This window comes from Pituophis catenifer, unplaced genomic scaffold (genome assembly GCF_029215685.1).
Source record: "Pituophis catenifer annectens isolate HBS135680 unplaced genomic scaffold, rPitCat1.0.hap2 SCAF_3, whole genome shotgun sequence".
In the NCBI taxonomy this organism is placed as follows: domain Eukaryota; kingdom Metazoa; phylum Chordata; class Lepidosauria; order Squamata; family Colubridae; genus Pituophis; species Pituophis catenifer.
Genome location: NW_027256883.1, coordinates 3,718,651 through 3,744,525, shown reverse-complemented (window position 1 = coordinate 3,744,525; position 25,875 = coordinate 3,718,651). Strand labels below are relative to the sequence as shown.

The window sequence follows — 25,875 nt, the reverse complement described above, 5'->3', positions numbered from 1 at the left end:
TGCTTTAGAAACTTCTGATGATCAAGCAACTCAGTTGGGATCATCAGAGGCTTTTAAAGGCATTTTTTTTTTTCTACAAACTCCTTCGGCTGAAGAGGTTGCAGAAAAAAAATGCTTTGAAAAGCCTCTGACGATCCCAGCTGAGCCGTGCAATCATCAGAGGCTTTTTTTTTTTACTTTTGAAAGCATCTTTTCTGCCAAAGAGGTTGTAGAAAAAATGCTTTTAAATTTTTTTTAAAAAGCCTCTGATGATCGCGCGACTCAGCTGGGAATGGGGGGGGTGGCAGGGATTTTTGCTACCGGAATCTCCGAATCAACCCACCGGCATCGCTACCGGTTCAGGCGATCCGGTCCGAACCGGGAGCATTTCACCCCTGACGCAATCTGATTTGGACCTTCCCCTTCTTTTCCCAAAATAAGAGTTTGCATTGCATTTTTAACAGCAACAAATCACCCTGCTTGGTTCATTAGTAAGAGAGCTAATTACCATTCACACGTCTGCCACCCAACCAGATTTTTTTTTCCTGTGGTGTTCAATTTGAATAATAGGTCTATCCATCTTAGTATCACGTCCACCAAAATAGATAATTCATGCAAGAATTTTCTCATTAAGGGAACATCTACCACACGTCTTTTTATCAGCATCTGTTAGTCAAAGATAACGATACATTAAATTTTCCGGTGTTATTTTTCATCTTTTAAAATATTGAATCCTTAGATCATTCATTTTTGGCTTCTGCATTGGAGGCAAATATACATGGCTATAAACTGCACTGCATTTCTTTAAAATGCTACTTTTTTAAAAAGAAAAATCTGTCGTACTCTTTTTCTTTTTTAATGATACTCATAATTTCTGTAATATGTGCATCTGGGATGGCTTAAAAAAAAAAAAGAATCAGAATAGATAGGATATATGCTCCAAAACAGCCCTATTTGCATATACCATGATGTCTGGTCAGATGTGATTAAAAGTTCTCCAGAGGACCAAGAACCTGGACAATTCTCCTGGAGAGATTGGACTGCCATTTGTCAGAAATGGTGTAGGGTCTTTTGTTTGGGCGGGGGGGTTGGACTAGATGACCTACAAGGTCCCTTCAAACTCTGTTAATCTGTTAATTCAGGAGTGTAAGAAAGTTCGGCAGCCATTTTGAAAAGGATGTCATAAAACTGGAAAATTTGTAGAAGAGAGAACTAAAAATTCAGCTTCAGGGTAAAAATCAATATGAGAGCATCATGCATTTATTTATTCATTCATTCATTCATTCATTCATTCATTCATTCATTTTGCAGGCCCCCAACTCCCAAATAATTTTGGATGGCACGTCTCTTTATTTCTATTTTTTTTGTTCTCTATCTCTGTATCTTCATCTCTCTCTATTTTTATCTCTGTATCTATTTCTTTATCTATCTCTAACTCACTTCAACCCTCTGTATCTCTGATTCTCTCTCTATTAACTATCTATCTCTCTATCTCTGTATCTCTCTCTACCTTCTATCTCTGCCTCTACCTTCTTATCTATCTCTATTTCTCCCCTCTCTCTCTCTCTTTCTCCCTCCCCTCCCTCCCTCCCTCCCTCCTCTCTCTCTCTCTTTATATATATATGTGTGTTGTGTGTGTGTGTTTGGTTATTTGGGTTTTCTCCCGTGTAGAATTGGAAGTGTCTTGGCGATGTTTTGACGAAGTCTCATTCGTCATCTTCAGGCTGGTGTCTTCGGCTTCCTGAAGATGACGAATGAGACTTCATCAAAACATCGCCAAGACACTTCCAATTTTACGCGGGAGAAAACCTGAATAACCAAAGGCCTACATACAAACACCCGCGAAAATCTCAGAAAACAAATATATATATATAGTCTCTCTATCTCTTTTCCTTTTCTACCACCTTAAGAGGTTGCAGAAAAAAATGCTTTTAAAAGCCTCTGATGATTGTGTGGCTCAGCTGGGATCGCCAGAGGTTTTTAAAGGCATTTTTTTCCCCTACAACCTCTTTGGCAGAAGAGGTTGTAGAATAAATGCTTTTAAAAGCCTCTGACGATCCCAGCTGAGCCACACAATCATCAGATGCTTTTTTTTTTAACTTTTAAAAGCATTTTTTCGGCTGAAGAGGTTGTAGAAAAAATGCTTTTAAAAGTTAAAAAAAAGCCTCTGATGATCTTGTGGCTCAGTTGGGCATGGGAGGGGGGGCACAGGGATTTTTTGCTACCGGTTCTCCGAACCACCCGCTGCCATCGCTACCGGATCGGGTGATCCGGTCCGAACCGGGAGCATTTCACCCCTGGACCTGAAGAACAAATAATTCAAAACAACAACAACTTCTTCTTCTTTTCTTCTTCTTCTTCTTCTTCTTCTTCTTCTTCTTCTTCTTCTTCTTCTTCTTCTTCTTCTTCTTCTTCTTCTTCTTCTCCTTCTCCTTCTCCTTCTCCTTCTCCTTCTTCTTCTTCTTCTTCTTCTTCTTCTTCTTCTTCTTCTCTCTTCCTCTTCCTCTTCCTCTTCCTCTTCCTCTTCCTCTTCCTTCTTCTTCTTCTTCTTCTTCTTCTTCTTCTTCTTCTTCTTCTTCTTCTTCTTCTTCTTCTTCTTCCTCTTCTCCTCCCCCTCCTCCTCCTCCTCCTCCTCCTCCTCCTCCTTCTTCTTCTTGTTCCCTGTTTCCCCACAAATTAGACATCCCCTGATAATAAGCCCAATTGGGCTTCTGAGCGCAAGGGTTCAAAAAAATATAAGACAGGGTCTTATTTTCAGGAAAACACAGTTCTTCTTCTTCTTCTTCTCCTCCTCCAAAAAAAAAAAAAAAGTCCAGTTGCCTTTTGAAAAACAGCATCTTTGTGATAAGAGTCAACAGAATTCAAGGGAGGTTGGATTTTGTTTGTGGCTACGTAGGGATTCTAGACTGATTCCTCTTTTGACTCTGCCCCCCAGCTTCTGCCACTCCTTCCCCTACATAAACTGAATCTTAGGAAAAGTCTTTCTTAGCTTGTCCTACTTTTGCATGCCAGTGTGATTCCTCTTCATTATTAAACATTTATAGATAATGCCGGACATCTTCTCTGCTTTTCCCACACTCCACTAACAATGGCACGCTCTTCATGTACAGGTCCCCAATGACACCCCCCCCCATCCTTCCATTTCCAAATCCCTTTAACGATGAAGCATAGAAAAAGAGACATATTGCTGATGTCAATCACAAGAAAGTAGGGGAGGGGAAACTTTCCCCCATACATACTCTCAGCTGCTAAATCATGCTTGGTCAAGGATTAATTGTCTGCTTCAGAGGACAAGAAAAAAGCTGCACTTCTAGCAGCAGAAGAGAAAGCAGTGAGATGGGTTAGGAAATCTCATGAGATACCGTAGAATAGTAGGTAGAGCTCTCTTCTCCCATCTCTTTATTCTTGATCCTTACCAAATTTAAATGGCATAAAAATTGCAAAATCCAGCACCCTGTTGGGAAAGGTAGAGCTCTCTTCTCCCATCTCTTTATTCTTGATCCTTACCAAATTTAAATGGCATAAAAATTGCAAAATCCAGCACCCTGTTGGGAAAGGTAGAGCTCTCTTCTCCCATCTCTTTATTCTTGATCCTTACCAAATTTAAATGGCATAAAAATTGCAAAATCCAGCACCCTGTTGAGAAAGATCCCAGTTATAATTTTAAGGAAATGTCTAATTGTCTATACCATTTCAGACAAGTATCTATCTGGTCTCTTAAACCCCTGCTGTGATAAAGAACCCACAACTTTTGAAGGCAACTTCTGTTCCGCTGGATAATTGTCCTCGTTGTTAGGAAGTTTATCCCTCATTCCAGCTTGCTTCTCTCCTTGGTTAGTTTCCATCCTTCTGCCTTCTGGTGCTTTGGGAACTAAGTTGACCTCCTCGTCTTTGTGGCTGCCTCTCAAATATTGGAAGACTGCTATCATGTCCCCATTAGTCCTTCTTTTCTCTAGTTTAGCCAAACCCAAATCCTGCAGCTATTTTTCTTAAGTTTTAGTCTCCAGGCCTTTAATCATCTTAATTGCTCTTCTTCGCACCTTTTCCAAAGCCTCAACATCTTTTTTTGTAATGCTTTTTTTTTTTAAGACTAACCTCCCTCCCTTTTGCTCTCCTTCTTCAGGTGATCTGTACCTTGGTGGCAGCTTTCCTCCACTTCTTCTTCCTCTCCTCCTTCTGCTGGGTGCTGACCGAAGCTTGGCAATCATACATGGCCGTGACGGGCAGACTACGGAACCGGATCATCCGTAAACGGTTCCTGTGTCTCGGATGGGGTGAGCATCCCTTGCTCAAACTGTTTTGTGAGAAGTGACGATCTGTGTTTACGACGTAGCCTATATACCGAATGTGAATCTAAATGTGATCTAAATCACTGCAGTTCTTAAGTTAGTAACATGGTTGTTAAGTGAATTCAGCTTCGTGGTTATGGGTGCAACCCGTTGTGCCCATGTGACACCCCTCCTGCGCGAGCTGCACTGGCTCCCAGTGGTCTTCCAGGTGCGATTCAAGGTGTTGGTTACCACCTTTAAAGCGCTCCATGGCATAGGACCCGGGTACCTTCGAGACCGACTTCTGCCACCAATAGCCTCCCACCGACCAGTTCGCTCCCACAGAGAGGGTCTCCTCCAGGTGCCATCAGCCAAGTCATGTCGGCTGGCGACACCCAGGGGGAGGGCCTTCTCTGTGGGAGCTCCAGCCCTGTGGAATGAATTGCCCCCCGAAATACGAAAGATTTCCGACCTCCGGGTGTTTCGCTGCGCTCTGAAGACCCTGTTGTTCCGCCAGGCAGGGCTATTAACATAATGTTTTAAATTGGGGTATTTTAAATTTCTGGGATTTTAATTGGAGCCTAATTATTTAATGATTTTAAATTTTAATTGTTGTCGTGTTTTTTGTGTTTTTAAATAGGCTGTACACCGCCCTGAGTCCTTCGGGAGAAGGGCGGTATAGAAATAAAATTATTATTATTATTATTATTATTATTATTATTCGTGGTTGACTTGGCTTGCTAGATAAGAGTCAAGAGAATTCAAGAGGGATTGGAGTTAGAACTTTAATGGGAACGTAATGACTCTAGGCTGATGACATACTTAACTCTGCCCCCCTCCTGACTTTGCTTGCTCTTCTCCTATTGTCTCTGCAGTCAAAAAATCTCAAGAATTAGCATCCTTCTATTGAAGCTTTAAAGAGGTTAATCCCAAATATTGTGTCAATGGTCCTTTAGATTCCTGGGCGGAAATTTTTCCTAACATCTTGTACTAAATATCTATTTCGGATGTTTGGACATGCAATAGTGTCTGATCTTTCTCTAGGCTGCATTCAACAGAGGGACAGAATCAAGATCACATAAAGTGTTAGTACCGCTTTATAATGCCTTGGTAAATCCACACTTGGAATACTGCACCCAAGTGTGGTCACCACAATGTAAAAAAGATGTCGAGACTCTAGAAGGAATGCAGAGAAGAGCAACAAAGATGATGAGGGGACTGGAGGCTAAAACATATGAAGAACGGTTGCGGGAACTGGGTATGTCTAGTCTAGCAAAGAGATGGACTGAGGGCAACAGGATAGCAGTCTTCCAAAGAAGAGGGGGATCAACCTATTCTCCAAAGCACCAGAAAGCAGGATAAGAAGCAATGGATGGAAGCTAATCAAGAGGAGAACCAACTTAGAACTAAGGAGAAATTTCCTGACAGTGGGAATGTCTTGCCTTCAGAATGCTCCATCACTGGAAGTTTTTGAGAAGAGACAGCCATTTGAACAGGGAGGTTGGACTGGAAGACCTCCAAGGTCTCTTCAAACTCTGTTATTCTTGGGAAGGCTAGGAAGCCAGAGATAGTGAAAACAAATAGGCCACACTTAAGTGAATCAATCATTTAACTAAGAAGAAAATTGATGTTCCTTGTAGACATTTTGAACATATTGGATACAGATATGTTTAGCCTTGAGAAGAAACTGCTAATTGGGATACAATATCAAGCCTTAAATGGATGCCACAGGCTCTCTTTAGTGAAGGATAAACATGGCGAGAAACTAATTCTAAGAACGGGAACCACAGAATTGATAATTACTGAGCAGAAATCACCATGGCACAGCTGAAGTTCTCTCCAGACAGATTTCAAGTCAAGTCCTGCATTCTATTTTGTGGTCTACCTTTTTAGAAAAGAAGACTTGAATTCCCTCTTGGCTGTAGACCCCATATTTTTTTTATGGTGGACCAATGTATGTTTTCACCATCTACCTCCCCACTCTTTCATTCAAATAAAACTGATATGGACAAATATGGTTTTGAATACCTTAGAGCAGATGGGAAGGATGACGTGGGAGAAGGATGATATTGAGGGCAACCCGTGACAATATGAGGGAGGGAAAATGTCTGGGTTTCCACTGCTGAATTCTTGATCTTCTAACCCATATCTTCCACAGGATTCCAACTCTTATAAACAAGCATTATTCCCAAATAATGTTTATCTAATTATATTTACTCTATAAAACATTAATATGGTTCCAATGCAACAAACCCGCCATGGATCAGAATTCTCTAAATTATACTGAAGGGTATAGCTACCCTTCCAAGTAGCTTATTCTCCTGTGAGATTTTATAAGATGTTGATGTTCTGTCACAAAGTCTCAGGAATGATTTATTGTTTTCATAAGAGATTTGGAGAGCTTGTGAGGTTTCAAACAATTCTTTGTAAATTTGAACAGAGCTGGTGACCTGGTCTCCTAAAGGGAACGTATAGCAGTGTTCCAATATTTGAAGGGCTGCCATAAAGAAGAAGGGATCAATCTGTCACAATCACATGAAGTATTAGTACTGCTTTGTAAATCCCTAGTAAGACCACACCTGGAATACTGCAACCAATTCTGGTCACCATGCCACAAACAAGATGTTGAGACTTTGGTAAAAGTTCAGAGAAGAGCAACTAAGACGATTAAAGGCCTGGAGACTAAAACATATGAAGAATGGCTGCAGTAATTGGATATGGCTAGTCTAGAGAAAAGAAAAATTGGGGTGACATGATAGCAGTCTTCCAGTATTTGAGGGGCTGCCACAAAGAAGAGGGGTCAACTTATTCTCCATAGTATCTGAGGTAAGGACAAGAAATAATGGTTGGAAACACATCAAAAAGAGAAGCTACATGGAATTAAGGAGAAACTTCCTAACAGTGAGAACAATACCAGTGGAACAGCTCTGCCACCAGAAGTTGTAGGTGCTTCATCACTGGAGGTCTTTGAGAAGAGACTGGACAGCCATTTACCTGAAATTGTATAGGGCAGTGATGGCTAACCTTTTTGCTGTCGCGTGCCAAAAGCGGCGGGAACATGGCGAGGTTGCCCATGTGTGTGCCCACACCCATAATTCAATGCGCCCCACCCCTGCGCATGTACCCCCCCTTTTAGCACATGATGGCACAGTGGGCCCGGAAGGCCCATTTTTCACCCTCCCCAGGCTCCAGAAGCTTTCTAGGAGCCTGGGGAGGGCAAAAACAGCCTTCCCCACACACACAGCCCCGGAGGCCCTCCGGAGGCCGGAAACAGCCCATTTCCCAATTTCTGGTAGGACCGAAAGGTCCAAAAATCAGCTGGCCTGCGCACACTTGTGTGCTGGAGCTGAGCTACGGCAACGCTCGCATGCCAACTGATACGGCTCTGTGTGCCACCTGTGGCACCCGTGCCATAGGTTCGCCATTACGGGTATAGGGGCTCCTGCTTAAGCAGGAGGTTGGACTAGAGGACCTTCAAGGCCCCTTCCAACTCTATTATTCTTCTACACTCTCCTGAGTGTATGAAAGGATATAACAAATTATGTTGTTGTTGATTACTATGGTTTGAGGAGAAAATTTTGGGGGAAAAGACACCCAGGAAATTCCTTTCCAACTGCAATCGCTAGTGCGACAATCACAACTGATTTTCATATTTTGCTTGGTCTAACGCACAACCCGACCAAATCAATGGTTTTCTCTCTCTGGAGAATCTCATTGTTTACTGTTGTCTGGTTTTATTGAATGAAAGGATTTTAATTTATTTACTCTTGGTGTTACCTCATGTAATCCTGGCTTAATTGTCAGTTAATATCCTTTCAAAGCTCGGCTGGGAAGACGGCTGCCAGATTCAACCAGGGTAGTTAATATGCCTCTGGCCAAAATCCTTTTATTTGAAGTCTCATTGAATGACATACTGATAAAGAACGGTATTGTGGATAGGAAGAAATTAAAGGCATCAGACAGGAAAAATTACCATTTTTATTACCGAAATATCTCTTGCAGAACCTAGTTCTAAACAAGATTGAGCTAATATACATACATACATACATACATACATACATACATACATACATATATACATACATGTATATATACCTCTGTGCGTGCATATATGTGTGTGTAAATATAATATAATATAATATAGCAGAGCAAAACAGAACAGAACAGGATGGAGTGGAGTGGAGTGGAGTGGAGTGGAGTGGAGTGGAGTGGAGTGGAATAGAATAGAATAGAATAGAATAGAATAGAATAGAATAGAATAGAATAGAATAAGGAATGGAGTGGAGTGGAGTGGAGTGGAGTGGAGTGGAGTGGAGTGGAATGGAATGGAATAGAATAGAATAGAATAGAATAGAATAGAATAGAATAGAATAGAATAGAATAGAATAAGGAATGGAGTGGAGTGGAGTGGAGTGGAATGGAATGGAATGGAATGGAATGGAATAGAATAGAATAGAATAGAATAGAATAGAATAGAATAGAATAAGGAATGGAGTGGAGTGGAATAGAATAGAATAGAATAGAATAGAATAGAATAGAATAGAATAGAATAGAATAGAATAGAATAGAATAGAATAGAATAGAATAGAATAGAATGACTCTGAAAAAAATCTCTGTTTCAGCACTTTTACCCACTCCCGGAATTATTTCTTCGCTTTCTCTCATCCACTTTCTCTGTGAGTCTCTTCTTTGTCCTCTTTATCCTTTTTCAATTTTAATTACAGGCAGTCCTTGACTTACAGTCATTCATTTAGTGGTTGTCATAAGTTACAACAGCCCTGGAAAAAAGGAATAAATCCATGTGAAAGGATAGGTTAAACAAACGATAGAAAGAAAACATGGAAACATAAAGGTATACAATTCAAGGAAAATCATCATTCAGTGGGATCATGTGACTCCCTGATTCAGAACCTGATTCAGAGTAGAGTAGAGTAGAGTAGAGTAGAGTAGAGTAGAGTGGAGTGGAGCGGAGCGGCGCGGCGCGGCGCGGCGCGGCGCGGCGCGGCACGGCACGGAACGGAACGGAACGGAACGGAACAGAACAGAACAGAACAGAACAGAACAGAATAGATTTTTTTATTGGCCAAGTGTGATTGGACACCCAAGGAATTTGTCTTTGGTGCGTATGCTCTCAGTGTACATAAAAGAAAAGATACGTTCATCAAGAATCATAAGGTGCAACACTTAATGATAGTCATAGGGTACAAATAAGCAATCAGGAACAATATCAATATAAATCGCAACATAACATAACATAACATAACATAACATAACATAACATAACATAACATAACATAACATAACATAACATAACATAACATAACATGTTTTCGTTCTCCTACAGGTAGTCCTCGACTTACAACAGTTCATTTAGCGACCATTTCAAGTTACAACAGCACTGAGCAAAGCAACCTACAACAGTTTTTCACACTTACGACCCCGTAGACCTGTGATCAAAATTCAGATGCTTGTAAACGGACTCAAATTTACAATGGTCACAGTGTCCAGGGATCACGCAATCCCCTTTTTGCGACCTTGTGACAAGTGAAGTCGATGAGCAAGCCAGTTTCACTTTACAACCGTGTTATTAACTGAACAAATGCAGTGATTTACTTAACGGGGGGAAGGAAGGTCGTAAAATGGGGCAAAATTCATTTAACAGCTGTCTCGCTTAGCGAGTGAAATTTTGGGCTCAGTTGTGGTCGTAAGTCGAGGACTCTATTGTTTGTTTCTATTTCGACATCATTAGCAGATAGAAGCATCCAGTACACTCTGACTGACGCTGACAAGCAAGGGTGAAATGTAAAATGTGTTACTACCGGTTTTGTGGGCGTGGCTTGGTGGGTGGGTGGGGTAATGTGACTGGGTGGGCGTGGCCACCTTTTTTTTTTTTTTTTTAACTTTTCAAATCATTTTTTCTAATGCTTTGAAAAGCTTCTCTGCCGATCAGGCAACTCAGCTGGGATCGTCAGAGACTTTTCAAAGTGTTTTTTTTTTTTACCACCTCTTCAGCCAAGAGGTTGCAGAAAAAAAATGCTTTGAAAAGCCTCTGATGATCCCAGCTGAGCCGCACGATCATCAGAGGCTTTTTTTTTTTTACTTTTAAAAGCATTTTGTCGTCGGAAGAGGTTGTAGAAAAAATGCTTTGAAAAGTAAAAAAAAAGAAAAAAGCCTCTGATGATCGTGCGACTCAACTGAGCATGGTGGGGGGGGGGGCGCAGGGATTTTTGCTACCGGTTCTCTGAACCACCGGCCGCCATCGCTACCGGATCGAGCGATCCGGTCCAAACCGGGAGCATTTCACCCCTGTTGAAAAGCTTTAGCAAGATTGAACCTGGTTAGTCCTTACATGAGAGACCTTTTAAATGTTAGAGCCCTGAGTCCAATTGGGAAGTTTTTTGGGGGGAAAACATATCCTGAAATAAACTGATGGCAAACCATGTCCATGATGAAACTAAGAATACTTTCACCAGAAAAGAATACCTGGAGTTCAACCGTGGAGTCCTTGGTGCTCTCTGAGCTTGATTTTTTTGCTTGCAGATGTATCATTACCAAACTAGGTAACATCATCAGTGCTAGAAGGGAGTAGAGTTTGCACAGAGGAGGAGGAGGAGGAGGAGGAGGAGGAGGAGGAGGAGGAGGAGGAGGAGGAGGAGGAGGAGGAGGAGGAGGAGGAGGAGGAGGAGGAGGAGAAGGAGGAGAAGAAGAAGAAGAAGAAGAAGAAGAAGAAGAAGAAGAAGAAGAAGAAGAAGAAGAAGAAGAAGAAGAAGAAGAAGAAGAAGAAGAGGAGGAGGAGGAGGAGGAGGAGGAGGAGGAGGAGGAGGAGGAGGAGGAGGAGGAGGAGGAGGAGGAAGAAGAGGAGGGGGAGGAGGAAGAAGAGGAGGGGGAGGAGGAGGAGGAGGAGGAGCTGGAGGAGGGCTGTGAGGTCCTGGGCATTCTCTGAGCTTGCTTTTTTTCTTGCAGACATCTCATTACTCAAGTGATAACATCCTCAGTGCTAGGGAGTGGTGTTTGTAAAGAAGAGGAGGAAGAGGAGGACTGTGGAGTCATTGGTGCTCTCTGAGCTTGATTGTTTGCTTGAAGTCTGAGTATTTCAATCTTAGTGTTTAGCTTATGTGGTTACTGCTGTCGTGGGTGCTTTTGCTAATTCTGGCTCTTCCTAACTTCACAAAAAAATTGAAAGCTTCAAGCATAGTTTCAGCTTGAAAATTATGAGAATCCAAGGCCAAACCACGTCCAAAAAATATTAGGGAATTCCTGGAAGTTTTGGCCCACAGACAAATCAGCCATCAGTAGACACATAGGGATAAACCACATTTACACACTATTTGAAGGAGGCAGTAAAAAACCCAAGAAGGAGGCAAACAACAAGAACACATCATCTCCAGCAGCTAACATCCAGATAAGCAGGGATTAGCCCCAGACAAACAATCAAGAAAAAAAAAATCCCCTAATTAAGAGCCTATCAAGGAGAAAACCATACTCCTACAAATCCTCCTACGGGCAGGACAAGCTAGTGTATATAAACAGAGAGCAAACACCATACTCACCAGCACTGATACTGTTACATAGGTGGGTAATGAAATGTCTGCAAGCAAACAACCAAGCTCAGAGAGCACCAAGGACACTATAACTAAAAAAACCTCCATGAATATGTCCCACAGTATCCTCAGGATGGTTAAAAAGAGACAAGATACTGGTCACAAATACCTAAAGTCTCAGGCCCTTTTTTCACTCCATTTCCTCTGTAAATTATTTGAATTATCCCAAAGCTGATTGCTCTAGGAATTAACTAATTATTATAGTGGGAAGCCTTATGCTTTTGTCATTTAAGGCAGCTTTCCCAATTCGGCACAAAAATCTATTCTCAAGATAATTATAATTCCTGCCATCTCCAGACAGCGCGAATCAGTACTGTGTTGACTGAAAATCCCACAGTTCATAATCCTAACATCTGTTCATGTTTTGTAACTGCTGTGGGGTTTTTTTAAAACATTTTTCAATGTTTTTTTATGTTGTAAGCTGCCCAGAGTCATTGGATACGAGACGGACAGCAAATACATTTAAAAAGTAATAAAATAAAATAAAATAAAATAAAATAAAATAAAATAAAATAAAATAAAATAAAATAAAATAAAATAGTAAAATAAATAAAGTGAAGTGAAGTGAAAAAATTATAAAATAAATAAAGTGAAGTGAAAAAATTATAAAATAAAATAAAGTGAAGTGAAATGAAATAAAATAAAATAATAATAAAATAAAATAAAATAATAATAAAATAAAATAAAAAATAAAATAATAAAATAAAATTAAAAAATAAAATAAAATAAAATAAATAAAATAATAAAATAAAATAAAATAATAAAATAAAGTGAAGTGAAGTGAAGTGAAGTGAAGTGAAGTGAAGTGAAGTGAAAAAATTATAAAATAAAATAAGGTACAGTGAAATGAAATAAAAAAATAATAAAATAAAATAATAATAAAATAAAATAAAATAATAAAATGAAATGAAATGAAATGAAATAAAAAAAATATAAAATGAAATAAAGTACAGTGAAATGAAATAAAAAATAAAATAATAAAAATAATAATAATAAAAAAATAACATAACATAACATCATAACATAACATAACATACAGTTAGACCTTGACTTTCAACAGTTTATTTAGTGACTGTTCGAAGCTACAAGAGCACTGAAAAAAGTGACTTGTGACCATTTTTCACACTTACGACCGTTGCAGCATCCCCGTGGTCACATGATGAAAATTCAGACGCTTGGCAACTGACTCATATTTATGACAGTCGCACTGTCCCGGGGGACACATGATCCCCTTTTGCAACACTCTGACGAGCAAAGTCCATGGGGAAGCCAGATTCACTTAACAACCGGGCTACTGACTTAACAACGACAGTGATTCACAACAGCTGTGGCAAGAAAGGTCGTAAAATGGGGCAAAACTCACTTAACAAATGTCTCACTTAGCAACGTAATTTTAGGCAGTATTGGTTGTAACGGTTATGGCCCACCAGCTGCCAGTGGGGCTGGCGGCAGACTCGGATGATGAGGAGGTTGGGGAGGAACTTGGGCCAGCTCTGGAGCCTGGGGAAGGCTCTGATGGATGCTCTGCGTCAGACGCAGAGGTAGAGCCAGGGCTGTCCGACATTTCCCAGCCACCGGAGAGGCAGCTGCCTTCGGAAGCTGAGATAAGTGGGGAGGAAGAACAGCTGGAGCCTGTTCCAGATGCCTGAATGCGCAGAGCTGTTAGGAGAGGAGAACAACGGAGGACAAGGAGTCGACTCAGGAAGCAAGGCACACATGGACTCTGAATGAGCCCTCTGTGGCTGGGGAATAAATAGAGGGAAAAGGGAGTGGTGGTCGTAGGAGACAACCGTTCGTATTTCTGAAGATTTTGCTCATTGTGTTTCGTGCCACAGAGACTGCTTGCCAGAACTTTATTTACCGCGTTGCAGCTGGGAACTCCTGGCCTGGCAATTATCTCAAAGAACTGATAAGGTCTGTTACTGGCAGTTAACTCCTTGAAGGACTCTGGCCTGGACTTTTCGTTGTGTGAATGCCATTAATTCACAGGAGATAAATAAAGAGGGGTTAATTCAAAATAAAATAAAATAAAAAAAAAACTCGTGACCAGGAGTCTGTTTCTTGCTTCTCCTAAGGCTGGGTCAGAACAGTAACTTACATCCGTCCGTCCATCCATACCAAGAAGGGGCAAAACAGATTTAGAAGAGGTGATAGAAGAAGTAGAGATTGTTCTTCTCAAGGAAAATTATTTTCTGCTTCAACAAATCTTGCTGCAATTATTGTTATTATTGTTTTTTAATCGTGTCTCATGACGTTTTAACTGATTCTCTTTAGGTCTCCCTGCCTTGGTGGTTGCAATCTCTGTGGGATTTACTAAAGCCAAGGGCTACGGCACCGGGAACTAGTGAGTAAGCAATTCTTCCTTTCCCTTTCTGTCCAGCAATAGGAGTAATTCAGATTTGATAACGGGTAGCCATTGCCATTGAGGAATCATCGCTTATTCTCTAGCCAGTCTTCTCCGCGTTGCATCTCATGAGTTCCATCATTTTCCTTCGCATATGCTAAATTCTCCTTTTCTTCTTCTTCCTTGCCTAGCTGTTGGCTCTCTTTGGAGGGAGGCCTGCTCTATGCCTTCGTGGGACCGGCGGCCGCTGTGGTTTTGGTATATGACATCCCCCCCTTCTGAATAGTTCCCCTCTCTCTTATCTATGTCTTACACATTTCTGAAAAAGTTACAAAGCCCATGCTCTAGGATCTTTGCTTTCCTCTCAAGATGAACTAAGCCCTCATGGAAAGTAGAAGTCCAATAGAATAGAATCGAATGGAATGGAATGGAATGGAATGGAATAGAATAGAATAGAATATTTAACCAAATAAAATATTTTATTTGGTTAAATAATATAAATTTAACCAAATAAAATAAAATGAATGAATGAATAGAATAGAATAGAATAGAATAGAATAGAATAGAATAGAATAGAATAGAATAGAATAGAATAGAATAGAATAGAATAGAATAGAATAATAAAATACGGAATGGAATGGAATGGAATGGAATGGAATAGAATAGAATAGAATAGAATAGAATAGAATAGAATAGAATAGAATAGAATAGAATAGAATAGAATAGAATAGAATAGAATAATAAAATACAGAATGGAATGGAATAGAACAGAACAGAACAGAACAGAACAGAATAGAATAATAAAATACGGAATGGAATGGAATGGAATAGAATAGAATAGAATAGAATAGAATAGAATAGAATAGAATAGAATAGAATAGAATAGAATAGAATAGAATAAACAGAGTTGGAAGGGATCTTGGAGGTCTTCTAGTCCAACCCCCTGCTTAGACAGGAAACCCTACACCACTTCAGACAAATGGTTATCCAACATCTTCTTAAAAACTTTCACTGTTGGGGCATTCACAACTTCTGGAGGCAAGTTGTTCCCCTGATTAATTGTTCTCACTGTCAGGAAATTTCTCCTTAGTTCTAAGTTGCTTCTCTCCTTGATTGGTTTCCACCCATTGCTTCTCGTCCTGCCCTCAGGTGCTTTGGAGGATAGCTTGACTCCCTCTTCTTTGGGGCAGCCCCCTGAGATTAAACTAAGGTTATTTTTAAAATTCTGGATTAATCCAGAACAGGAAATGCCATGGATAAATTTGAAAACTTTGAAAAATTTGAAAAAAAAAAACTTTTTTTTTCTTTTCTTTTAAGTTGGGTGGGTTAAGAACAGAAAGAGAGCAGAGAAGAGCAACAAAGATGATTAGGGGACCGGAGGCTAAATCATGCAGTGAACGGTTGCAGGAACTGGGAATGTCTACTCTAACAAAGAAAAGAACCAGAGATGTCATGATAGCTGACTTCCAATGTTTAAAGAGTTTTCGCAGAGAAGAGGGGGTCAACCATCAATCCAAACCAAGGAAAATGTTGTCAAGGAGATATCTAATCTAGAATTAAGGAGAAATTTCCCAACAGTGAGGACAATTAATCAATGGAATGGCTCACCTTCAGAAGTCGTGGGTGCTCCATCCCTGGAGACTTTCAAGAAGAGATTAGACGTTTATCTGGGATGGGATAGGGTCTCCTGCTTGATCAGGGGGTTGGACTAGAAGACCTCCAAGGTCCCCTCCCTGTCATTCTGTTGTCTGAATTCACCCGGCAAAAGTGAAACCTTTTTAAATCTCAGCAATTTTATGATGAGAAGGAATACATTTTTATTGATGGGAATTTTTTTAGAATTTAGAATGATGGATACGTGTTTTGGAGGTAATCAAGATATTTGTCATTAAGCCCGTCCCTTTTCAACCACAAAACCAAATTGTACCATATCTCTAGCTTAATGCCAAGTATTAACCATGGGAGCATATTTTTTTAAAAAAATTGTTGAATTGTTTGTTGAATGGCGCTACAACCATGATTTCCAGCAATCTATCATTTCACATAAAATTAAATAAAACTAGGACAATGTTTAATTTGATCCCTTTAAAGGCATCGCAGAAGATAGCGGTCCTGTGAACGCTATTGTTTATGTTAATTAAATAGAGCCTCCAGGGTCGGTGGCAATATACCTTCAACTGCTAAAGCGAGAGAAAACATCGGTTGAGAAAATTAAGCAGGGGGTATAAATGGAAGGCCTAGATTATTGGGCCTAAATGATTTCCCCTGGAATGCAAGAGAAGAAATGAGCTGTAATTTTATTTCCCTTGCTAGACTTTGGTGATAGTTCTAACATGTGTTCAGTGTGAAGCTACAAAGAGGCCAAGCTGGAAGGGTTCCAGCTATTGTACAACTAGTAAAATAAATGAACGGAAATAACGTAAAGGCTATCAAGAGGTCTTCTGAGCAATATGCTTGGAGTGGCTCTTTCTATGAAAGAAGGCTCCAAACTCTGGCAATTTTAAGACTTAGCAATAGCAATAGCACTTAGACTTATATACTGCTTTACAGCCCTCTCTAAGCAGTTTACAGAGCCAGCATATTTGCCCCCAACAATCTGGGTCCTCAGACCCAGATCTGGGTCCTCGGAAGGACGGAAGGCTGAGTCAACCTTGAGCCTGTTGAGATTCAAACTGCCAAATTGCAGTCAGCCGGCAGTCAGCCGAAGGAGCCTGCAGTACTGCATTCTAACCACTGCGCCACTGCGGCTCACTTCAACTCCCAGAATTCCACAGCCAATAAATATGCAGATTATAACCAGGGGTGGGATTCAGAAATTTTAGCAACCGGTTCTCTGCCCGATTGCTGGGGGGCATGGCCATGGTGGGTGTGGCCTACTCGGCCTCCTACACCATAGGTGGGGGGCGTTTTCGCCCTCCCCAGACTCTGGAGGCTTTCCTCGAGCCTCTGGAAGGGCATAAATGGCCTTCCCTGGGCTCCAGAGGCCCTCCAGAGGCTGGAAACAGGCCCATTTTTAGACTTCCAGTACTTCCAGTAGGCCTGTTTTTTGCCCTCCCCAGGCTCCATAGGCTTTTCTCGATGAAAATTAACATCTGGTTCACCCGAACCGGTCCGAACTGGCTGAATCCCAGCCCTGATTATAACCAAGTATCCCAAGGAGACCACTGTAGCTTGTTCATATTACCAACCTGTTTTCTGGGGTTTAGCATGAGCCCCAATCCCTAAAATACTCCAACAAACTGCGACTGCACCCTAAACTAACCAAGATCAAAATTAAACCCAACTTTGCATCTTGGGTGAAGGCATCTGCTAGCTAGGACATCAGGTGGTCAGGTTCAGCATCTGAGCCCTTCAGTGAAGAGGCCATCTCCATTTTGATATGAGATGGTTTGGTTTGGCTTCTTTATTTGGTAATATGAGCAAGTTACGGAGGTCTCCTTGCTATATTTGGTTATAATCTGAGTATTGGCCGACTGGGGAATTCTGGGAGTTGAAGTCCACAAGTCTTAAAGTTGCCAAGCTTGGACATCCAGGTTCTAGGACATGAGCGAAGTTAGCCAGATGCAAAAAGCCTCCCTTTACCCAAAGAAATACACAACTCCTACAAACACACACACAAATACAAACACACAGTGTTTATCTGCCAATTAGTATTCTTTGGAACTCTCCTGAAATATATATATATATATATATATTGGTTGGGCTCTGATGTTTGTTGTCTCAGACACCAAACATTCATCATACAAAATGATGCTGAGATTCAAAAATGCTTCAGGTCCTCTAACCAGCTGGGACTCAGATGTCTTCTTCTCCAGCAGTGTTAGGCTAAGCAGCTGGGGAAGATCTGGAGGACTTTATGCATCAAACCTGACCAGGTTTCCAAGTCAACCTTTCTGTTGTTTCTCTTCCAACAGGTAAACATGGTTATTGGCATTCTGGTGTTTAACAAACTTGTATCCAAAGATGGAATAACAGATAAGAAACTGAAGGAACGGGCAGGGTAGGCGTTCTATCAATCCTTCCTCTAAGAAACCCATCAAAAAGTATATATTTAATGTAGATACCTTGCAAAGTCACTGTCGATAACCAGGCAGGAATGTTATGGCAAGAGATAAATGGTGATTTGGAAAAAGAAAACCAGCCCTCTGAGCACCTTATTTTGACTTGTGGCATGGAAGGAGCACGGAGTGACACCACCGGTGTGATTTGTTAAAAAGGCAATAATGCAACACAAACCTCATATACTGTATGTCTACAGAGATTCTCAGTCATCCAGGTCATGGTTGTCCCAAAGGTACTTTTTTCAAGAGGCAAGTGGACTTTCTGGTTTTTCTTTGAAGACGTTTAGCTTCTCATCCAAGAAGCTTCTTCAGTTCTGACTGGATGGTGGGGAATGGAAGGATTTATACTCCTTGCAAACAGCTGGTCATTTGCATTCTTTTAGAGAGACATTGAGGCCACTTGGAGGTTTTGTTTGTCCACCCCAAGGATAAAACACCCAGATGCAAACTGAGCAACATAGTATACGCAGTATGATGCAGTGAGCCATGTGCGATCTGTACATTGGAGAAACAAAACAACCACTTCATAAGCGCATGGCACAACATAGGAGAACAAACCCATCAGGAGAAGATTCAGCAGTCCATCTGCATTTCAAAGGCAAAGGCTACTCTTTTGAAGACAGCAAAGATCATGTTTTGGACAGAGAGGCTGTTTTGAAAGAGGGGTCAAAAAGGCCCTCTATGTCAAAACTGAAGAGCCCTATCTCAACAGAGGGGGAGGGATACAACATCACCTGTCTCCTTTCTGCAACACGGTCCTTTCAGGAGTTCCAAGAAGGCTCCAAAACCATTTTCACTACTCAGATGATCCCGAGGACACAGATAAACCTCAAAGTGGCCTCAACAACTCTCTAAAAGGATGCAAATGACCAGCTGTCTGCAAGGAGTATAAATCCTTCCGTTCCCCACCATCCAGTCAGAGCTGAAGAAGCTTCTTGGATGAGAAGCGAAATGTCTTCAAAGAAAAACCAGAAAGTCCAGTTGCCTCTTGAAAAAAGTACCTTTGGGTTCTTAAACTGTACTGAGCAGCAAGAATATATGAGACAGGGACAATGATGTGTCTCTGGAGGAAGATAAGATGATGAATTGCTCACATCTAAAGTAAAGATATCCTTCCATTTCACTATTTGGAGAAACTAGAATGAAAACTAGAGTGAAAGGTCTACTTTCACTCTTGTTTCTGAGGAAGCCTTGGCTTGTGCTCTTAGATATCATAGGGAGATCTGCAATCAATCCAAGTTTGAGATCTTCTAGCATAATTGTGACTCTCCTTCCAAAAGATGCCCAACCAACCATCAAAGTAGGCCAGAATACCGTTTCTGGTTTCATAGAGGATGACATTTAGGGCAGAAGAATGATCACCTTTGAGGGTCTTGGTGCCCACTGAGCTTGACGGTTTTCATTATCAAACTAAGGCACTGAGGATGTTCCCTAGTTTAGTCATGAAATGTCTGCAAGAAAAAAAACACCATGCTCAGAGATCACCAAGGACCCCACAATTCAAAACTGAGCTACAAATATTCTCTTCTATTGATCTTGTGTTTTGGTGGAACTGTAGCTGGATCAGTTCTGCTTACTCTACTCAATTCCAGATGATTGGAATGGAAGGCAGTAGACCAGTGTTTCTCAAATTTGGCTATTCTGCATGGACTTCAACTCCCACAATTCAGCCCAGCCTTACTGGTTGTGGAATTCTGGGAGTTGAAGTCCATACATTGCCAGGGTTCCAAGTTAACACCCTCAATGAAAGAAGACTCCGAGGCTAGAAGTTCCTCAAAGTTCCATTTTATTAGGGATGTCATATTGGCACATCTTGGAAAACCCGAATCTGAAAACTTCCAGGTTTTCCCCACCCAAAAGAAAGTCCAAGTCCCTTCCCCTGCGCCCACATGTCCATCACATGGTCCAATCAATGCACTGTCCCAACTGGAGATGCCTCCCAGTCACACCACTCCAGGTGAAGGGCGAGATGTCCTTGACTCCCAGAGAAAAGAATGTTATTATGGCTAGATATCTCTCCGATTCCATGCAATTCCCCCCTCCCAGTTTCCCACAGCACTAAGTGTGGCAGCCCTGAAGATTCAAAGAGAAAGATGGCCTCCAGGGCTGATACACATCTTAGAATGGCCGAGGTTGAGTAACACCGAATGAGATACAGCTAGGAGCTAGACTTCCTTGTAGATTGCAAACATTGTGTAGCAGCAAAGATGTTTGAGATATCCCACTCACCCACCCCTATTTCACATCACTAGCCTTTCAAGCACAAAAATGCTTCTTAAAGCCTTCCCAAGGTGAACCAAGGCACCTAAAGTTTCTTTTCTGGAACCAACTCAAAATCTGGAAAGTTTCTTCTGAACATGATTCCTGAATCATTGGTGCTATTTAGGGCAGGTTGATTCCATGTGCCATTTAATCAGTGGTGGGTTGCTACCGGTTTGGCCCGGTTCGGCCGAGCCGGTAGCGGTGACGATGTGACGTCACCGAACCGGTTCTCTTTGTTTGGGAGCTGGGCCCTCCCGCCTGCCCCCACGTTATTCCTACCTTTATTTCTTCTTTTTTAGCCCAGCTGATAGGCGCGGCAGAGTGGATTGCCGCACCTCAGCTGGGCAGAAACCTTGTGCGGAGCTTGCGCGGAGCGATCACGCGTAAAGCTCATGCACGAAGAGAACTGGTGGTAACGCCAGTTGGAACCCACCGCTACATTTAATGCTTCTGCAATACACACAAGCCACAATCTTAATATACCCGTATTTTTCAGACTATCAGAAGCACCTAGATTTAGAGGAGGAAAACAAAAACAAAAAATAGTTTTTGGCTTCTGCGCATCCCGTTTTTGCCCAAGAAGCACTTTGCAAATCCTCCGTGAATCCCAAAAATGTGCCCATTTTTCACCAAAAATGTGCCCATTTTTGGCCTGCAGAGTTCTTCTGGGCTCTGGAGGGGTGAAAATGGGATGCGTGGAGAGTTCTGGAGGCCAAAATCAGACCTGTATTCAGTCTACAAGACGCATTAAAATTTTCACCCACTTTTGGGGGGAGGCAGTGCGTCTTATACTCTGAAAAATACGTTAAATTTGCAAATGCCTTCATATTAAATGGGGAAACAAAAGGAACTGAAACTAAGGCAGAATTTAGTGTGCAGATTCAACCTGGGTTATTCCAGGCTCATCCCAGAACCAACCCATTGTTTTCAAAAACGCATAGTTCCAGAATTGCGTTATGGGCAACGTTGTCCCACTGAAACATCACCAAAACCTTTAAATTAAATCCTGTTTTTGCTGGTTATCGACTGTGCTGAATAGATGCTGAAAATGCAGATGCTTTAGGAAAGGGGAGGGAACTGATTTTTTTTGTTGTTTTTATGGCTTCCCGTTACGTTAATTTTGTTGCTCGCTTGTGAACCTGCTTAAAAGTTGTGCTTTTCAATGTGCAAATGAACTTGTGGGCAGAACATGATGATGTCTGGAGGGGTTAAGAGCCGTGTCATCCCTGATTACTGAACTGGTAAACTTCAGGCTGGAGGGTTTTTTTTTTTTCCTCTAAAACTACGTTGGAAAGTAAGAAGGGAGTAAATTTTGGAAGCAGCTTACAAGAGGTGTAACTTGTTGAGGAATTCGCAGAGCAACCCTTGAGTAGCAAGGGTGTGCACATGAAAAGTGATTGAGAGTAGTTAGGAATAACACAGCTAATACACAGATACACTGAGTTGTGTTTACTTTCAGGAAATAGTAATAAGGCACAGTCCAATAAACAGTCCAGGTCATTCACATATAAAGCAGTAGATGGTTAAACAATAGTCCAGGGATAGTCCAATAACAAAGTCTTCTTACCAGTGGTTGTTCTCATACACGATTAACAGTTCTTCTATATCTGCAAACAGTAGCAAACACAACAAACAGCAAAGATATTAGCAAAGAGAAGCAAAGAGAAACAAACCAGGTTTCTAGCTCCCTTTTAAGGACATTGGCTACAGAGCTAACCAATCAGGACACAGTATGATGCAATACAGCAACACAGCAGTCTTAAAGCTATATTCAAAAGGGAAGCGTTTGTTGAGTGAGTTTGCTCCGTTTTACATCCTTTCTTGCCACAGGAAGCATTTGTTAAGTGAGTTTGCTCCGTTTTACGTCCTTTCTTGCCACCGTCGCTAAGTGAATCGCTGCAGGTGTTAAATGAGTCAAATCATTGTTAAGCAAATCAGGCTTCCCCATTGACGTTGTTTGTCAGAAGGTCGGAAACGGGGATCACTGCGACCGTCATAATTGCCTCTGAATGTTGATCGACATGATTGCAGGGAGTGCGACCATGGTTGTAAGTGTGAAAAATGGTCATAAGTCACTTTTTTCAGTGCCGTTGTAATGTTGGGCAGTCACCAAATGAACTGTCGTAAGTGGAGGGTTACCTCAGGTAGTCCTTGACTTACAACACTTTGTTTAGTGACCATTCGAAGTTACAACGTCACTGAAGAAACGATTTATTACCCTTTTTCACACTTATGACCGTTGCTGCATCCCTGGCATCACGTGATCAAAATTCAGATGCTTTTCTTCCCTCTCCTTCCTTCCTTTCCCCTTCTCCCCAGCTCCTCCCTCCATCCCTCCTGTTAAGGATATTCTTGACTCATAACCGATGTTGTAGGTTATTGAGCAGAGTACACTTTGAGTAAACGCATGAAAAGCGACTGGGAGTGGTTGTGAACAATTACAGTCAACCATACAAACACACTGAGTTGTTGTACTTTTAGAAAAAAGTAAAGCAAAGTCCAAAAACAATCCAAGTCATACATAGGTAAGACGAGAGTTAAAAGATCAATCCAGGGATATTTCAAGTACAAAGTCTTCTTATCAGTTGTAGTCATCCACAATAAAACAGTTCTTCTTGAGTTTCAAACAGGAACAAGTTCAATATCAAAACATTCAATAAATGGTAGAAAACAACATGTAGCTATGATCAAAAAATGATCATGCAGAGAGATCAGGTAAAGAGTGTACAGCAAATAAGCAGGTAAAATGGTGGTGTATCCACACAAGCTATGATCCTCACTTCCCTTAAGTACATTGGCTACAGAGCTTAGCCAATCAGGATACAGGATGATGCAATACAGTCTTAAAGCAATATAATACCTTTCGGACTGCAAACATACCTTGTTGGTTTATATATGACCAACTAGTTAGACAAATAACAAACTAGTTAGACAAATAACCATTTCCTAACACCTCCCTTCTTTACTTCCCCACTCCCTCTCTCCCCCTAGCTGCTATTTATGATGGTTGCCTTATCCTGAGGTTACATGATCCCCTGTTGGGACCGTCTGACAAGCAAAGTCAAGGGGGAAAACCAGATTCGCTTAACGACAATTTGACTCATTTAGCAACAACAGCGATTCGCGTCACGACCGTGGCAAGAAAGGTCATAAAGCGAGACAAAATTAACTTCAGAAGTGTTTCACTTGGTGACAAAAATATTTGGGTGGCTCAATTGTGGCCGTACATCGGAAGACTAGCTGATTTTGGCCAGTCGGAAGACACCTTGGATCTTCGTGGTCTTGCTACGTAGATCTGGTTTAAATAAGCCATGTGACACCAAAGCAAGATGGGAGTCATGGGCCAAGCTAAGCTCTAGAACAGTGTTTCTCAACCTTGGTAGCTTGAAGATGGGTGGACTTCAACTCCCAGAATCCCCCAGCTGGCTGGGGGGATTCTGGGAGTTGAAGTCCATCCATCTTCAAGCTTCCAAGGTTGAGAAACACTGCTCTAGAACTTTCTTTTGTGGACCTTCAAGGTCCCCGTTCGACCTTCTGGATCATGTTCAGCTATCAAAGCCAGGGCTTCGAAATTTGGGGGCAACCACAGAATGCAGGTCACAATTTGTATGGTCAAGTTTGCCTGGTCCATACTTTCCAACCAGGTTTCTGTCCAGGTTCTTTGACACAGCCCGAGACCTCTTTGGGCAAGAGGGGAAGGGGTTGTGGCTGATGGTTTCCTGGGCCTGGTATCTTAAAGTTGAGAGTGTTAACCCTTCCCTGTCCTGTTGTTTGGTTTCTCTCTTCCTTCCCTCCCCCCCCCTCTCTCTCGCTGCTGGTGTTTGGGTTGGGGTTCTCATTTTGTTCAACTTTCTCCTTCTATTCTTTTTGTTGAATATCCTTCTTTCGCTTCTTTTTTCCTCCCTCTCTCCCCCTTCCCCTAGCTACTTCCTCCTTTCCTCCCTCCCTCCCCTATATCTCTCTCTCTTTTTCTCTCTCTCTCTCTCTTTCTTTCTTTCTTTCCTTTCTTTCTTTCCTTTCTTTCTTTCTTTCTTTCTCTCTTCTTTCTTTCTTTCTTCCTTCCCTCCCTCCCCCTCACACATTTCTTCCCTCCTACTCACACATTTCTCTCTTTCCCTTCCTTCCTTCCTTCCTTCCTTCCTTCCTTCCTTCCTTCCTTCCTTCCTTCCTTCCTTCTTTCTTTCTTTCTTTCTTTCTTTCTTTCTTTCTTTCTCTCTCTTCTTTCTTTCTTCCTTCCTTCCTTCCCTCCCTCCCCCCTCACACATTTCTTCCCTCCTTCTCACACATTTCTCTCTTTCCTTCCTTCCTTCCTCTCTCCTTCTCTTCCCCTAGCTACTTCCTCCCTCCCTTCTTCCCTCCCCTATATCTTTTTTTCCTTCCTCCCTCCCTCCCTCCCTTCTTTCTTTCTTTCTTTCTTTCTTTCTTTCTTTCTTTCTTTCTTTCTTTCTTCTTTCTTCTTTCTTTCTTTCTTTCTTCTTTCTCTCTCTTCTTTCTTTCTTCCTTCCTTCCTTCCCTCTCTCCCCCTCACATTTTTCTTCCCTCCTTCTCACACATTTCTCTTTCCTTCCTTCCTTCCTTCCTTCCTTCCTTCCTTCCTTCCTTCCTTCCTCCCTCCCTCCCTCCCTCCCTCCCTCTGCCCCCCTATCACCTCTCCCCTCTCCCGCCCCGTTCTGTTTGTGCTCACCAGCAAAGTGTTTTGTTTCGTTTCAGTCTTTTAATTTTAATTGCAGTCAGATGGCCGTGCCCCTTTACGGCATCACGCTCAAATGTTCCAAGTGTGGAGTGGTGTCTTCTCCCGACGTTTCGGCCACAGCCACCAGTAACGCCATGTTAGTTCCTCTAATTTCAACTTCCTTTCTTTTTCTGATGAGGAGTATTGATTGATTGGAGTTAGAGGTTTCTTCCATGCCCGCTTTTCCACCTCTGATTTCCTTCCTTCCTTCTAGTTTTTTTTTTCCCCCTTGTTCTTCCCCTTGGTTCACATTCAGGTGTCAAATTTGTTAAAATCTATCCCTTGGCAGGGTCCCCCCTCCCCCACCCCTCTCTCTCTCTAGCTTAAAATCCTGGATCTTTTGCAAGATAAATTGTTAAACACCTGTACAGGTAATCCTCGACTTACAACCGCAACAGAGCCCAAAATTTATGTTGCTGAGCAAGAGTTGAGTTTTTGCTCCGTTTTACGACTTTTCTTCCCATGTTCCTTAAATCAATCCCTGCAGTTATGAAGTAAGTAACATGGTTGTTAAGGGAATCTGGCTTCCCTATCGAATTTGCTGGTCAGGGAGCGCAAAAGGGGACCACCTGACCCCCGGGGGACCCTACAACCGTCATAAATATGAGTCAGTTTCCAAACATCTGAT

At 41.7% G+C, this 25,875-nt stretch overlaps 1 protein-coding gene across 1 annotated transcript in view; it reads left to right on the top strand.

The window, feature by feature from the left end:
- Positions 1-25,875, top strand: part of ADGRB1 (adhesion G protein-coupled receptor B1) — a 280,832-nt gene that overhangs the window by 221,975 nt on the left and 32,982 nt on the right. Inside the window, exons 21-24 of the mRNA XM_070939737.1 lie at positions 4,103-4,253; positions 14,123-14,192; positions 14,384-14,450; positions 18,107-18,192. Of these exons, the coding sequence (XP_070795838.1) occupies positions 4,103-4,253; positions 14,123-14,192; positions 14,384-14,450; positions 18,107-18,192 (374 nt within the window). The remainder of the gene's footprint in view (positions 1-4,102; positions 4,254-14,122; positions 14,193-14,383; positions 14,451-18,106; positions 18,193-25,875) is intronic.